Source organism: Pleuronectes platessa, chromosome 14 (assembly GCF_947347685.1).
Source record: "Pleuronectes platessa chromosome 14, fPlePla1.1, whole genome shotgun sequence".
Lineage (NCBI taxonomy): Eukaryota > Metazoa > Chordata > Actinopteri > Pleuronectiformes > Pleuronectidae > Pleuronectes > Pleuronectes platessa.
In genome coordinates, this window is record NC_070639.1 from 12,228,463 (window position 1) to 12,242,950 (window position 14,488).

At 42.6% G+C, this 14,488-nt stretch overlaps 1 protein-coding gene across 1 annotated transcript in view; it reads left to right on the top strand.

Annotated features, from left to right (window-relative positions):
- LOC128456422 (FERM, ARHGEF and pleckstrin domain-containing protein 1) overlaps positions 1 to 12,015 on the top strand; it is a 52,372-nt gene extending 40,357 nt beyond the window's left edge. The window contains exons 15-28 of the mRNA XM_053440593.1: positions 1,025 to 1,196; positions 1,484 to 1,573; positions 3,523 to 3,656; positions 5,042 to 5,123; positions 5,231 to 5,468; positions 5,564 to 5,694; positions 6,255 to 6,323; positions 6,643 to 6,732; positions 7,073 to 7,155; positions 7,854 to 7,966; positions 8,212 to 8,378; positions 10,445 to 10,552; positions 11,327 to 11,478; positions 11,927 to 12,015. Of these exons, the coding sequence (XP_053296568.1) occupies positions 1,025 to 1,196; positions 1,484 to 1,573; positions 3,523 to 3,656; positions 5,042 to 5,123; positions 5,231 to 5,468; positions 5,564 to 5,694; positions 6,255 to 6,323; positions 6,643 to 6,732; positions 7,073 to 7,155; positions 7,854 to 7,966; positions 8,212 to 8,378; positions 10,445 to 10,552; positions 11,327 to 11,478; positions 11,927 to 12,008 (1,711 nt within the window). The 3' untranslated portion in view covers positions 12,009 to 12,015. The remainder of the gene's footprint in view (positions 1 to 1,024; positions 1,197 to 1,483; positions 1,574 to 3,522; positions 3,657 to 5,041; positions 5,124 to 5,230; positions 5,469 to 5,563; positions 5,695 to 6,254; positions 6,324 to 6,642; positions 6,733 to 7,072; positions 7,156 to 7,853; positions 7,967 to 8,211; positions 8,379 to 10,444; positions 10,553 to 11,326; positions 11,479 to 11,926) is intronic.
- Positions 12,016 to 14,488: the final 2,473 nt, after the last annotated feature.

Genomic DNA, 14,488 nt, shown 5'->3' on the forward strand with positions numbered 1-14,488 from the left:
AATGAAGAGAGACCTCTGAATCTTCTTTCAGTAAGTCAGTGTCTGGTGTCCGGTTTTAGATGTTGGGACTTTCCTCGTCTTCCTCCCTGTAGTGTTGTGGTGTTGTTTGGTGCATATGTTTATTTGTTGACTCACTTGTTGCAGTCTGGCTAAGTCGATCCCCTTCCGTAGTGGTTATAGACTCTTTCCCGGGCACGTTGATCTAATTGCAGTCATGAGTTGGTCTGGAGCTGCTCTGTGTGCATCACTGTTGTGTTTGTGCTGACACACCACGGGGCAGCAGAGAAGGGGGGGGGGGGTGCAGCTGAGTGAAGATCGTCAGTGTAGACGACACTCAGTAACTCATTCCTCTTAATCATCCTGCAGTACGTGTCTCAGCTTGTGTATTGATTGACATGAGCACAAAAGGCCGCCAGAGCCGTCTGGACTGTCGAGTGAGTCACGGCTGACTTTTCACTTTTTTGTCCCGGCAGATTCTCCCAGTTAGACGTGACAGTGTTTCCTGTGAAGAAGACTCTGATCCTGTTAGACTGAGTGTAAATAAAAGACTAAAGTAGTCTGGTGTAGCTTCCCAGTGGGGTGGTGTTTGCAGTGTCAGGTGATGAAATGAATGCCGGAAACTTTAATTAGCATCGAAATGTCACAGTGTCTCTGGATTTAGTGGAGCTGTGAGTAATGATTATTTTCTTTATCACTAATCTGCAGATAATTTTCTCCTAATCCATTTAAAAAATGATCTCTACAAGGGGGACATGGTGACCTTGAAACCAAAGAGATGCATTTCTCGTGATAGAAAACACACAAACGCATCAAATCCTCACAATTGACAAATTGGCACACAGTTGGAGATTTTTCTTAATTGACATATTTATACAAAAAAACTAAATCTACTCATCTGTGACTTAAAGTAGGTGAAAGCAAAAGTTTTTTGTTTATTATTAATATATGCATCACTCTAACTCTGATCTTCTCTCGTCTCGCTGCTCACCTCCACGGGACACCGGGCAGCTGTGGCGTCCAACAGTCCCCACCTGTCTGCGTCCTCCGCTCACTCCCACGGCATGGTCAACGGTCAGAAGTCCCTGGAGCTGTGCGGCCACAGTCCCGACGACCGGCTGCCCTCCCCACTCACCAGTCCGCTGCTCAACGACGCCTGCAGCGTTCGCACCGACGACGAAGACGAGGTTCGGAGGAAGGTCGGTCACCAAGGAGCGCTTTGATAACTTTGCTCCATCAGTAATTAAGATTGTCTTCCCTGAAGTTGTGCTGCAAAGCCATCGTCAGATACTGAAAATAGCAGTGGACCTAGATTACATGTCCTAAATAAACCTCCACAGGGGCTGAGGCTGAGAATATTCCACAGAGAATCGGGTTAGACGGGTAAAACAACTGATGAGGCACCAAGTACTGTTGGACCTGCTCACAGTTAGATGGCAGAGTCTCCCCTGCTCAGCATCCTCTCTCTGTTGTGTTGTCTTCGCAGAGGTTTCCAACAGATCGGGCCTATTTCATCGCCAAGGAGCTGCTGACCACAGAGCGAACATATCTGAAGGACCTGGAGGTGATAACTGTGGTAAGACCAGGTCCAAGTCCGCCGTTTGTTTTGCTCTGCGCTGTCCTCCGGGTAGGAAACATCGATTATTCCGCTTAGCTGCTCCACTGTAAGCTCGTCCGCCAAAAAAACATGGCGCCAGGCGGTGATACGGGGATATTTTGGCAGATGTGAATCCATTTTTTATTCATTCAACACACTCTGTGCCCTGAAAACACACTTATCTGTCTCACTGAAGGCTGTGAATGCTAAACTGTGTTTGTGTTTAAAGAGATGGAGGGATTTAGCAGCGTGCGACTCCCTGTTTCAGCCTGTTCCTTCGGAGCTTCGAGAACACGGACACCGTTTCATTTGATAACTTCGCAAAGGAGAAAGCGTCGTGAAAACAGGATATTAAATGTGCGGTGCAGCTCGTTCTGCTGAAAACAAGGAGGGGTGTTCTTATTGAAGCCGCTCGTCTGATTCTCGAAAATGCATCACTTCTTTTCACTGGCGGGTTCAAAGGCTGCAGCTTTTCTCGTCTTGTAATTTTCAGAGAAGCCTCTCAGGCATCTCATAAATATTTGGGTTGGCTCGTGTCCTCGTTCTTGTTTCAGCTGTTAGTGTGTGTGTGTGTGTGTGTGTGTGTGTGTGTGTGTGTGCGTGTGCGTGTGTGTGCGTGTGTGCTGTCTCCATCTCCCTCTCCTTCCACACACTAGTTAGTAAGACCACTTTTTGGAGTGAAGTCATCAGAGCAACAGCCGGTGCTTTTTTTTTCTCTCTCTACCAAACTCTTCTAGAAACACTCAGGTTTTCCTAAAAGCCACTTCCCTTTCCCATCCTGTCAGCTAAATAAAGCTGTGTCCGCTGTGCCCCTGACACACACACACACACACAAACACACACACACACATGCAACATTTGACTTAATGAAGCTATATGTGTTAAGAGTGATTGGCTTCTGATTCCTGCGCTCGTCCTCAGGCGATGAAAGGATTAAAGACGTCACTGAGCTGACAGGCGGCTTCAGCGTCCAGTGAGAAGCTGCTTTAACACAACATCTTTCAGTGCTGAGTAAGAATGGGAACAGAGTAGCAGGGCCTCGACACAAAAACCCTAAACACACTCAGGACACAAAGCACATTACTTACTTTTCATACCTGCTGCATCCAGGTTTATTAAATGTCTTGGATTTATTGGTTCTGAACAAGAAAACCCCCTCTGGAAACCCCCTGTGGTATCTCTCTTGGTACTTGTGGTGCTGTAGACGAGCCAAGTACTTTTTTCTTATCTAAAGTCACAAATCTGCCTTGAAGGGCTTAGCAATCTGTGCAGCACACCACATCCTCTATTCGTAGACTTTCGATTCAGATAGGAAAAGTTGTTTTGTTTTTTGTTGTGTTGTTTTCAAAGTGTAGAAAGTTAACCCCCCAAATTCATCACAGCATTAGGGGTTTCTCCACAGGTTTCTAACTTTACAACATAAACCCTCAGTACTGGGTGTAAAATATGTATAATTATAGATTTCCCTTAACCCCTGCTGGTGTTCCCCTGACTCACTACGATAGATTGTTGTTGGCATGATTGTGTTTGAATCGATCTAAAACAGAAACAATCACTATAACATTCATTCATTCTGCACCAGACCCAGCCCAGACCTCTGGCGTAACGTTGTTACAATTCTTTATGTGCTCTCAAAACCAAAACAATGTACAACTTATGGGGTGTTAAGAAATATTTTGATTCATGTTTCTATATTTGGAAATGTTTTCTGGGTTTATTTGAGCAAAATTCAATGAAAGAATCTGTCTCAGCATTTTTTGTTATTTATTATGGTTTATTTTCAATTTAACCTTTTAGCTTAGGTTATACAGATTTCATGGTTATGAAGCATTTGAAGCTATTCCATCATCACATTAAGTAAAAAAAACAATGATGGCACTGGCGGACGTTTTCTCTAACAGTGTGTGTTTGTGTGTTTTTGATGGCAGTCTTTTCAGAGTGCAGTGGGTGAAGACGAGGCGACTCCCGACTCTTTGAAGAGCACCGTCCACTCCACCTTCGAGCCTCTGCACAAGTTTCACGCAGGTTTTCTCAAGGAGGTGGAGCAGCGGCTGGCGATGTGGTGAGTCGTCCCTCCAGCCCCCCCCCTCCACCCCCACCCAGATGTGTCCCAGGAACTCTTCCAGTGACGTGTCTGTTTGTTTGTTTTTCCAAATCTACCTCAACCTCCACCATTTTTAATGAGTTTCATTGGCATTTAGTTTGAGGGGGGGGCAACAACACTGGTCCCTTTAGTTGACCTGAGGAGCTATCGTCTCCATAGCAACAGTCGCTCTACACTGTCGCCGGCCTTTTTTTTTTTTGCCTGTGGGTTTCGGCTGTCTGACCTCCTTAATGATGTTGTGTTTTATCGAACGTACGCTGAATCACACAGACACACACACACACACACACACACACACACACACACACACACACAGACACACACATTCAGATGTGCAGACAGTGATTCATAAAGCCTGTCAGACTGTAAAATGTAGGGCCCTTAACTGCAGACTTGCAGTAATATACTGTATGTATACTTCAGGGCCTGTTATAGCAAATCTTTGTTAGAGCTTCAGATTAAAGCCGGAAGTAATATTTAGTCAAAGCTGGTGATAAAGAACCAGATTCAAATGTGTATGTAAATTATCCAGCACCACACTGTCTCTCTATTCTCTTTGCATTTTCCAATATTCCAGAGGATATATGTAGCTCTGTCATTGTGACCAACATTATAGATCAGTCTGCCACAGATGAAGATGTACAAGATGTTTTACAGACTGAGGGATTTTATTTTTAATGCACTGTTAAAAATAAATCTACTGAGTGAATACAGTGACAGCAAATTACTTACACTCCCACTGTGGGGAGAGTCATGCTCAAGGGAGACACCTGCTGGTGGGTCACTCGCAAACTTCTCTCCAACTTGAGATGAGGTGAAACTCATGTGAATAATCAATAAGGTTGAAAAGCTGTTGTGTAGTTTAGTCAGTTACTCCACTCTCAACAGTAATAACCATAATAACTCACTTTAAGGAGAAGGCAGCTATCAAACGCAGATGATTCAATTACCATATCACCCTGTTTAAGAAAGTGAAAAATCCTGGATTTCCCCCCTTATTTGGATCCGTACCAACATTTTAGTGGGTTTATTCTTGATCCAAATCATATCCTTCCAGGTTTCATGATAATCAAAATCAAAAATCAAACAAATGGCCAGGGGTGAAACCATAACCTCCTTGCTGAAGTCAAATTTGCTTTGCCAAGAGGATTGAATCCAAATTAATAAAGGTTCATTTAAAAAATACACATTTTCTGAAGCAGAAGACAGAAGAGTAAGCTTACTGATATAAATATGCTTCCACAGTATCTTGGTTCATCGGTCTAGTCGTTCTAGAGTTGAGGTGTTTTAAAAGCAAAAACTAAAAACCTTAACCTAATGAAGCTGCTGTGTATCTGTTGTAGGGAAGGACGCTCCAACGCTCACATCAAAGGAGACTATCAGCGCATTGGAGACGTTATGTTGAAGAATCTGCAAGGTTTGAAGGTGAAGCACAGATTGGTTTAAAAACTCTCACATATCTGTAAAAAAATTTAATGCATCCACACTCATAAAATGTTTTTGGCATTTCCCCAACTTCAATGTGTCCCCAGCCGCTGACGGCAAACCTGCACAAGCAGTCCGAAGTCCTGTTGGAGCTGGAGAAGGCCAGCAGGGCGTCTCGCAAGTTAGAGGGTCTCTGCAGGGACTTTGAGCTGCAGAAGGTCTGCTACGTCCCCCTGAACGTCTTCATCCTGCGCCCGCTGCATCGCCTCGTTCACTACAAGCAGATCCTGGAGCGCCTGTGCAAACACTACACCGCTACTCACGTGGACTTCAGGGACTGCAGAGGTGTGACACCCGCACCTATGTTTATACGTCTGGAGCAGCAGTATGATCCAACAGATGATATTCAGTGACGATTTACCTGTGGGTCTTTTCTGCAGCTGCTCTTGCTGATGTGTCTGAGGTGGTGGAGCTGCTCCAGGGAAGTTTAATCAAGATGGAGAACTTCCAGAAGCTTCTGGAGTTGAAGAAGGATTTGATTGGCATTGACAATCTTGTTGTTCCTGGTCGGGTGAGTTGAGGAAATTTGATTCTGTGTCTTTCAAAACATCTACCTACATTTTTAGAGGCAGGAGAATCTTGTGGGCACATATCATATGGACCAATGGGCCTTGAGTAGCAGGACCGACTTCTCGTTGGTTTAGACGATTAATCCAACCGTCCTCAAACCACATTTAAGCTGAATTTTTATTTTGATCCTCACCAAATTTCACACACTCATAGGAATCTGTCACTTTAATACGCCTGTATTATTTCTGACCAAGACCCATGAATAAGTCCCTTGGGAAATTGGTGCAAATATAAAAAAAATGGTTTTATTTAAGAAAGGGATTTTAAAACATTCCTGGATCCGCCCCTTTGTCCAAATCCGTGCCAAAATCAAATGGGTTCTTTCTCGGTCAAATTCTCACCCTTCCACCAAGTTTCTTGAAATCCTGTTCAGTACTGTTTGCGTAATCGTGCTCACAACATCATAAAAACCTGCGTGTAAGTTTGTTTGTGTTTTACTTCCTTTATAGTTTGACTCTAATAAATAATGTTTGTGTTATTTTTCCATGTTCTCTTTCTCAGGAGTTCATCAGGTTAGGCTGCCTCAGCAAACTGTCTGGAAAAGGCCTACAGCAACGGATGTTCTTCCTGGTAACGCCCACTTTCTCAGATATAACTGATTTAATTATTTAGTTGAGTGAGTTCAGCAGAAAAATGATTTGACTTCTATCTTCCCACCTACACATGAGTCAGATGGTGTTGGCAGGGAAACATAACCAGTTCTTCAGGCTCTGTCGTTATGGTTAGAAATGTAACTTGTAAACAGAGCAATGCAAATGTTTGTACAGTGGAACATGGGGGTGAAGAAAAGTAATTAACTGTTGGAGTTTATATTTCACAAGAACAACTGAGAATTGATTTAAAAGACTGTAAATGCCCCTTTTTCTCCTTTCCCTCTTCCTGGCTGTAGTTCAACGATGTCATCTTGTACACGAGTCGGGGGATGACGACGACCAATCAGTTCAAAGTGCACGGACAGCTGCCGCTACACGGCATGAAGGTAAGAGCTGTGTAACTTTCACCGCACACAAAGTGCTGCAAGCGGCTGTCACCAGTTTGTCATTACTGGGAATAAACTGCTTTTAACGGCTGCCACTGCTCTTTCTGGGATTGCCTCCACCCAGCACTCGCGCACACACACACACACAACCACACACACACACACACACATTCATACATTCGCACTAACGCATACACTCTCAGGACATCTTCACAATCCTTCTCTCTCACTCCCCCTCCTCTGCCGTTCTGTCTATTTCGGTCCGCTCTGTCCCAGATACCGCTCGTCTCTAATGTTTTTTCTGTGTCTGGGTTTTATTTTGCGTGCGTTCTTCTGCCAGGTCAGGGAGAGTGAAGACGAGTGGGGCGTTCCTCACGCCTTCACGCTGGTTGGAGAGCGACTGTCGGTGGTGGTGGCCGCAAGGTGAGTGTGTGTGTGGGTCTGTCCACCAAAGTGTGAGTGTGTCTTTCTTTTTCTGGAGTGTGGAGAGTTATATATGGAGCTGTCTGAGAATCACTAGACATGCACAGCTGAGTTCTCGCAAATATATTAAAATATAATACGCACATTATTTTTTTATTATTGATTCAGCCTCAAGGGTTGATCCATTATGGTGGAATTTCCACTGGGGATGGCGGGGAGGGGGGTGTTTCCATAGTTTTCAAAATCCTCATATGGTTCCCCTGATGTTTACAGTTGTGTGTGTGCGCTCATCACTTTTAATTACAGTGAGCTCATAGCAATTAAGATTCATGGGCAGGGCCGCTTTCTGTTCCCTGCGTTTTATTTTTCAATGTTACTTTTACTTGTGCAAATATCCCAGAGATGACAGATACAGCATACCAAAAAAAGTACATTTTGGGCAATTGAATTTTTCTTTTTTAATACATAGATTTATTGAGGTAATATTCTCAAAAACATATGCTGAATTCATCAATAAAAGACAAGGCAGTCACTCTGATAATTGTTGTTAAATTATCAATAATATCATAACGTGTGTCGTTTTTTTCATGTATTTTATTTACTGATTTGTTATAAGACAATATTTCTTTGATTGTGAGATATTTTTTAACCACTTTTCCTGACCAACAAACACTTAAATGTGTGTGTTTTTACTCTAGTTCAGTGAAGGAGATGGAGAAGTGGATGGACGACATAAAGACGGCGATAGAAATGGCACAAAACAGCAACGGGACGTCATCTGACCTGGTGACCTGCAATCTGACCGACAACAGTAAGTTAGGACACAAACATACAGTTCAATACGAAACGTAGGATTCAGTCTCCAGAGTTGATCCATCGAGGAGTGAAAAACAAACAGTGGCTCATCAGTGACTGTCACAAAATACTACGAGTACACCGTCTGAAATCCAGGACTCCCTTTGCTCTGTGAATAATCTGACTCTGTCTGTGTTTGAGCCCCTCTCTCCTCACCGCCATGCTCGTCTTCTAGCAGTAACAACCTCCTGACTTTCCCAGAATGCCCTGAGGACTCCCCGGCGGAGGTGGAGTCCGAGGACGACATGGCCGCCCTGCCGCACGCCGCGCCGGAGAGGCCCACCCCTCACCGTGGTAACACCATGGTGCACGTGTGCTGGCACAGGAACACCAGTGTGTCCATGGTGGACTTTAGCATAGCTGTGGAGGTACCGGCCAAACCTCAGCACTCAACCTCAGAGCTGCTCCTCTCTCCTCCCGCCTCCTGCCTCGCTGTTTTCTTCCTTCTGACTGTTTCTGAGTGTGTGTCTGTCTCTGAATACACTGTGATTATGTTTCCGCGTGGTAACAGTATCCTCCTGTGCTGCACTGCTTCACTTTAACTTTGCCCAAGGATATAATTTTTTTATATATTTGATTAATTTTAAGGCTCATTCTTTTCACTATTTAGTTTTAACGATTGCAAAAAACCTAAATACCTAAACATTTTAAAACTGGTCAGGAATCTGAGACCTAATCATCGAAACATTGGGGTTCACAAATTTGTTCGATAACTGAAATGTACAATGCAAGAACTCTAATAATAATATTCTTCCAAAAAATCTAAGACATATGATCAACAGTTTGTTTACATTTATCCTTTTTTGCATAACAGATTTTCTACGCTGTGCCTGTTTATTTTTACATATTTAAAAAAAAATATCCAGCTAGTGACCCCTTTGAGTAAGATGAATGCAGAGTGACCCCTGCTTTCCTCTTCTCTCCTGCTAGCTTTTCTTTGCACTTTACCGCCACCAACTGTCGATCAGCAGAATAGCATAAAGCCAATGACAGGATGTGAATCACACCACCCCCATGCATTATTCTCAATCAACAATACAAACAAAATGGGAGGTCCTCATGTAGAAGAGATGCTCTGTGGTGCTACTAGTCTATAAAAACTTTGCTCTTTAAAAACAAGGTACTGAAAACAATGAGCCTTACAACTCAATATTTGAGCTATTTTTACATAAATGCTCATTTTCAGTCACTGTGTGTTAAAGACGATTTATTTGCAGCCTCAGGGAAAATACCGTTCCCACCTGTGCCCTCCTGTGGCTCAGCGTAGACAATTTTTCTTTATCCAAACCCTAAACTGTGGCTTTTCCTGTGTGGCTCTGTCCTCTCTCTCTCCCCTCCTGGCACTTGAAATGTCTGAATGTCTATAAATAGAGCGAGAGCAGCACCTAGATTTGCGAAACTTTCCTGATCTCGCACTCACAGATGGGATCCTGTTTTGGTCTAGCTCTGCTCTTCCTCTGTAACCGCGTCCTCTTCACAGCCTTGCCTGGACACTCACCATGTGACCGATGTGTTAACCCCTGCCACTGCATGCCTGTGTTTTCACCGACTCAGTCTCTGTGTTTCTGTCCTTCCCTCCCTGTCTGCTTTTTTTCTCTCTCTCTCTCTGTCTCTCTTCCCCATGCGTCTGTGCGTTCCTCCATGGTAGAGGACCCGAGTCCAGTCAGTGGGAATATGGCCCCCTCGGTGGGGCCCCCCAGTGGCCAGGGACCGGTGCCTCTGTCTGTTATCTGCTGGTACCGTGTTCAGAGCCTCTCCTTTAGTGAATCCTGCAGGAGTCTAGAGGTAAAGGAGCCAGGCAGACAGGAGAGGCCCTGTGTGTGTGTCTGTGTGTGTCTGAGTGTGTGTGTGTGTGTGTGTGTGTGTGTGTTTGTGTGTGTGTTTAATTCCACTGCTCCATCAGGCAATGTTACCAACGGCTTCACAGGAACAAAAATAGAATAGAACTAGCTGTGGTGCCTCATGTTGTATTTAGTATAGTGATCCATCAATTCCTTTGATAGGAGTTTGTGTTTGATACCTGAAGATTCAGAATGAGATTGATGGTAAAACACCACGATAATAAAAAATAGGAAATAGTTATTTATAGTTCACCTAAACAAACATAAATCTACGTGTATATTTTATATATATGTACATATTTATGCATAGTAAAATTTAAGATATTTAAGTTAATTTGTTTAAGTTAATTAATTAAGTTAAAACATGAGGTAGTGTTGATGAATTGGTGGCTACACTGTCTCTTGCTAGAGCTGTGTGGATATATTGTATGTGTTTTTTTAGCATTGTTAGACTGTTAGGGTTCATATTATGGTGTAAACAGTAGAATAAGAGTCCAGAATAGAATAGAATAAAAGAGCGCCTGTCTAAGAGCCTAAATGTCTATAACTTGGTTTTGTTGTTGATTTCAAATTCCTTTTTTCCTTATTTCCAGAATCAACTGTCGGGAAATTTACTGAGGAAGTTCAAGAACAGCAACGGCTGGCAGAAGCTCTGGGTGGTCTTCACCAACTTCAGCCTGTTTTTCTACAAATCTCACCAGGTGATTGTCCAGGGAACACAGAGAATACACCACAGTCATTCCTCCTCCTCCTCCTCCTCCTCCTCCTCCTCCTCCTCCTCCTCGTTCTGAGCCTGTCAAAGGGTTTTCCCTCCTCTGGGCCGAGAAGCATCACACCTTTGTATTGAATGTCGAATCCTTGTGTCATATTAGTGGTGAACACACTTTCCCATGCAGTTTGTCACCTCGCTATTTACCTCAGAAAACACTGGGTGGCTCTTTGTGCAACACATTCTGAGTTTCTTCTCCATAAGCAGATTTTAAATTCTGTAATCAATAAAAAATTATATTTTTATACTTATTTAATAAAAAAAGAAGTATCAACCAGACAGCTCATTCTGCTTTGGAACTTTTCAGATTAAGACTCAATATACAATATGCTTATGAGCACAACTCACAACAGTAGCACTTCCATCACCTACTATTATCATTCATTGATGCAATGTGGAGGAGCTGAAACCAAAGATTGTTTTATTTCCTTATACAAGATGTATCAGTAGAGGAATCTTAAACCCTGAGTCTAGTTGGGGATTGTGACATTTTAGTTGTATATTAGTTCCAAGCAGTTCCACCAATGACACATTTCCTATTTTTAAATTCCAATTAAAAAGCTGTAAACCTATTCAAACAACATCTTTTGACCATGTCTTCCACTATTGGTCCTTATTTGAGCTATTTTTCTTTTACGCCAGTGAGCCTTCTATTTACACTTTCACTTTTAATTCAGTGTCCTTTCTCGTTTCTCTGTCTCCTCAGGATGATTATCCACTGGCCAGCCTTCCTCTGCTGGGCTACTCTGTCACCGTCCCCTCAGACACTGAAAACATTCACAAGGACTACGTCTTCAAACTGCAGTTCAAGTCCCACGTGTATTACTTCCGAACGGAGAGTGAATATACTTTTGACAGGTATTTATTGTCCACACTCACATTTGCTAAAGCTGCTCTCAGACATGAACTCAGGGAAGTTTGCCTTTCACAAGAACATGAGGAAGTCAAATGTTTTTTTATGACACATTTTCAACGGTCTTATCACTGAAAGCTCTCTAATCTCCTTGACTTTCCAAATGTACATCTTCTGAAACTTCTTCTACATTTATGGCTCCTCTTTTTCACCCTGAGACATTTGTATTATTCAAGTTTTGCGTCCGTCTATGTTCCAGAAAAAAAAAAATTCCAGAAAGCTTACTGATAGGAAGCATTTCCGCAAAATATCTGGAGCAACTGACTTAGACATTTGCGTTCTTATATATTAAATAATTTAATTTGAGTTCAATGCATGTCTGAAAGCAGCTTTTGCCATTTTGTGGCATCCCGGACGTCAGAGGACTCACGAAGCATCTCTCTCTGCCCACAGGTGGATGGAGGTCATCCGCAGCGCCACGGTCCCCTCCAGCCGCGCTCGCTTCCTGAACAACAAGGAGTCTCACCTTCACTGAGTCTCCTTCGGGTGGCGTCCTCTCTTCCTGCCCCGCCCCCCTCCCCTCCTGGACTCTTTGCTTTTCCTGTCCACATACAGTATATCCGGGACATTTGTACACGTGTCCATGCACATTTGGTGCTTTTTAATGCTTTAATGGTGACATGTCCGCTGGTTTAGACTGCATCAGAGACTGCATTTTTACTCTCAACTCTGAAACCTCTTTTTACGGATGTCATTTTATACGGTTTTCTAATGGTCTCAACCACTTCTTATCTTTCTGGTTTTAACATTGTTGCCATCAGCAGGAACGTGTGGATATAGAAACTCAGCATTCTTTCATAGATGGTTAAACTATCACTGCATCGTCACAACACTTTTGTCTACTTGGCTTATTTTATTGAAAACAGCTGCTTTGAAAACTGTCCTGCAACCTTGGTGCCAAAACTGATTTATAGCGACATCCTGGACTTTTTAACGGTATTTGTTACACTGGGGATAAAGAAGCATCTCCTATGCTACAAACCATGTAATTTAAAATCATGTAAAACAGGCCACCCTTTTAAAGGTCAATGCTGTGTTCACATCTGGACCGGCACTACGTGTTCTTGTTTAAAAAAAAAAGAGAAAGTGATGAAAATATGAAATTATTTTTGCTGTATTATTCAACATAATCCTAGGATTGATCACGATGTGGCCAGAGGTAGCTGCCATCACCACTAACTCCATTTCAAGTAAATATTCTCTCTGCTGATGTGTGTTGTATGAATAGGTCTCAGACTGTTTATCTTCTTTTGAAATCTTCAGTTTCCCTTCAGCAGTGAAATGACAAAATGTGAGAAATGTTCATAATAATCGAATTATGAAGACGTGTCAGTGAAAGCTTTAAAGATTATGTGTGAGACAAAATAGAGACTTTCAGTTCTAAGTGCTGTCGCCCTCACTGAACTACAGGCTGCCTGCTGAACGAAGACGCCCACATATTTTTATGGGTACAAATGAATGGAAATGTGCATTCGACAGGGTTTTGCAGTGAAGTGAATGAGACGGGAAAAAAACTCTGTTCTGCTTTGGAATCGCAGCGTTTTTCCAGACGTCAGAGAGCTCTTTGGAAATGAAAGCAATAAAACACATATTCACACTTTGATTTGTGTTCGCTTGTGTTTTGTGTTGCAGCTCCAAAGGCAGGAGACTTGTTTGTACGAGTGTGTTTACAGCTGTGACCTACAGGTGGCGGCATTGATCAAGAAGTTTGCTTCAGCCCCACTGCTATAGCATTGTATAGTAAGGTGTTGTATAGCAATGCAAACAATGAGAAGCTATGTGCAGAGCCTTGTTTTGGTTCTTAACACTGAGTTGTCTTGCTCAAAATTTAAAAAATATATATATTCAAACCATCTAAACCTGCACATGGTCTTCATGTTTAAACAGAGACTGTGATGCGGATCCCAGCTTCCAGAGACAGTGGAACTACATTATGATTTTAGAAAGCTCAGTTATGAAATCTTGATGAGGCACCAGTGTATGTGTGTGTAACCCTATAACTCTGATAGATGACAAAGATGTTTTGTTAAAGGAATAAGGTAATTTCCAAAGATAACATTTTAAGCAACATACAATATTGCAATGCGGTTTCAGGCACAATATCCTCTAATCTACTGCGTGTGTGTGTACACATGTGTACGTACTTTTACAGAAATCTTTGTGAGGACCATTTTTGGCGTATAACCTAAGCCTGAGGACATTACTGGAAATTGAACAGTCCTCAATTTCTGAGGGTGCTTTAAGACGTGATTTTAGGTATGAGGTTAGAATAAGGTTGAGATTAGGGTAAGTATTGGGGTTCGGAGCTAGGGGATAAATTATACCAGTGAGTGTCCTCACCAAGATAGAAATATATGGTGTGTGTGTGTTTGGTCTGGCCTGGGTATTAGTCATGTTGTTGGGATCTAAACCTGTTTACAAAGTCACATGGAGGAAAAAGTAAGTCTTCCGTAATGTTAATCAGGGTTATGCACTTAGTAGCTACGTTTAAAGTTGGAGTTAGTCTCCAGGAATGTATGAAATAATGGAAACACATATTTTTTCCCTCCAACTCACAACTTATAGCACTAAACCTCATATTTGGTGTTAATCAATCACATAAAAGTCTTGTATATTAAATCTGATCTGTTCTGCTTCTATCAACCAACTTGAATAGATGATATTTACCCACTTTTATTCTCTGGTTATTCAGTGAAAATATTCTCTGGTGTAAGTTACAAGCGGTTATAGTCAGAGACGCCACCTGAAACTCAACTAAACATGTTATAACAATGACCCTGTTCTCCAGAGTGGGGATTTTTTGTTGTCATAGGAAAATATTGATTCAGTCATTCATGCGGTTAAATACTCACTGTCCAAAGTCCAGGCTCAGCACGCAGGCACCCACCCACACACACGCACGCACCCACACACACACGCACTCCAGTGGGCCGGCCTCTACGCCGGTAAGGGGCG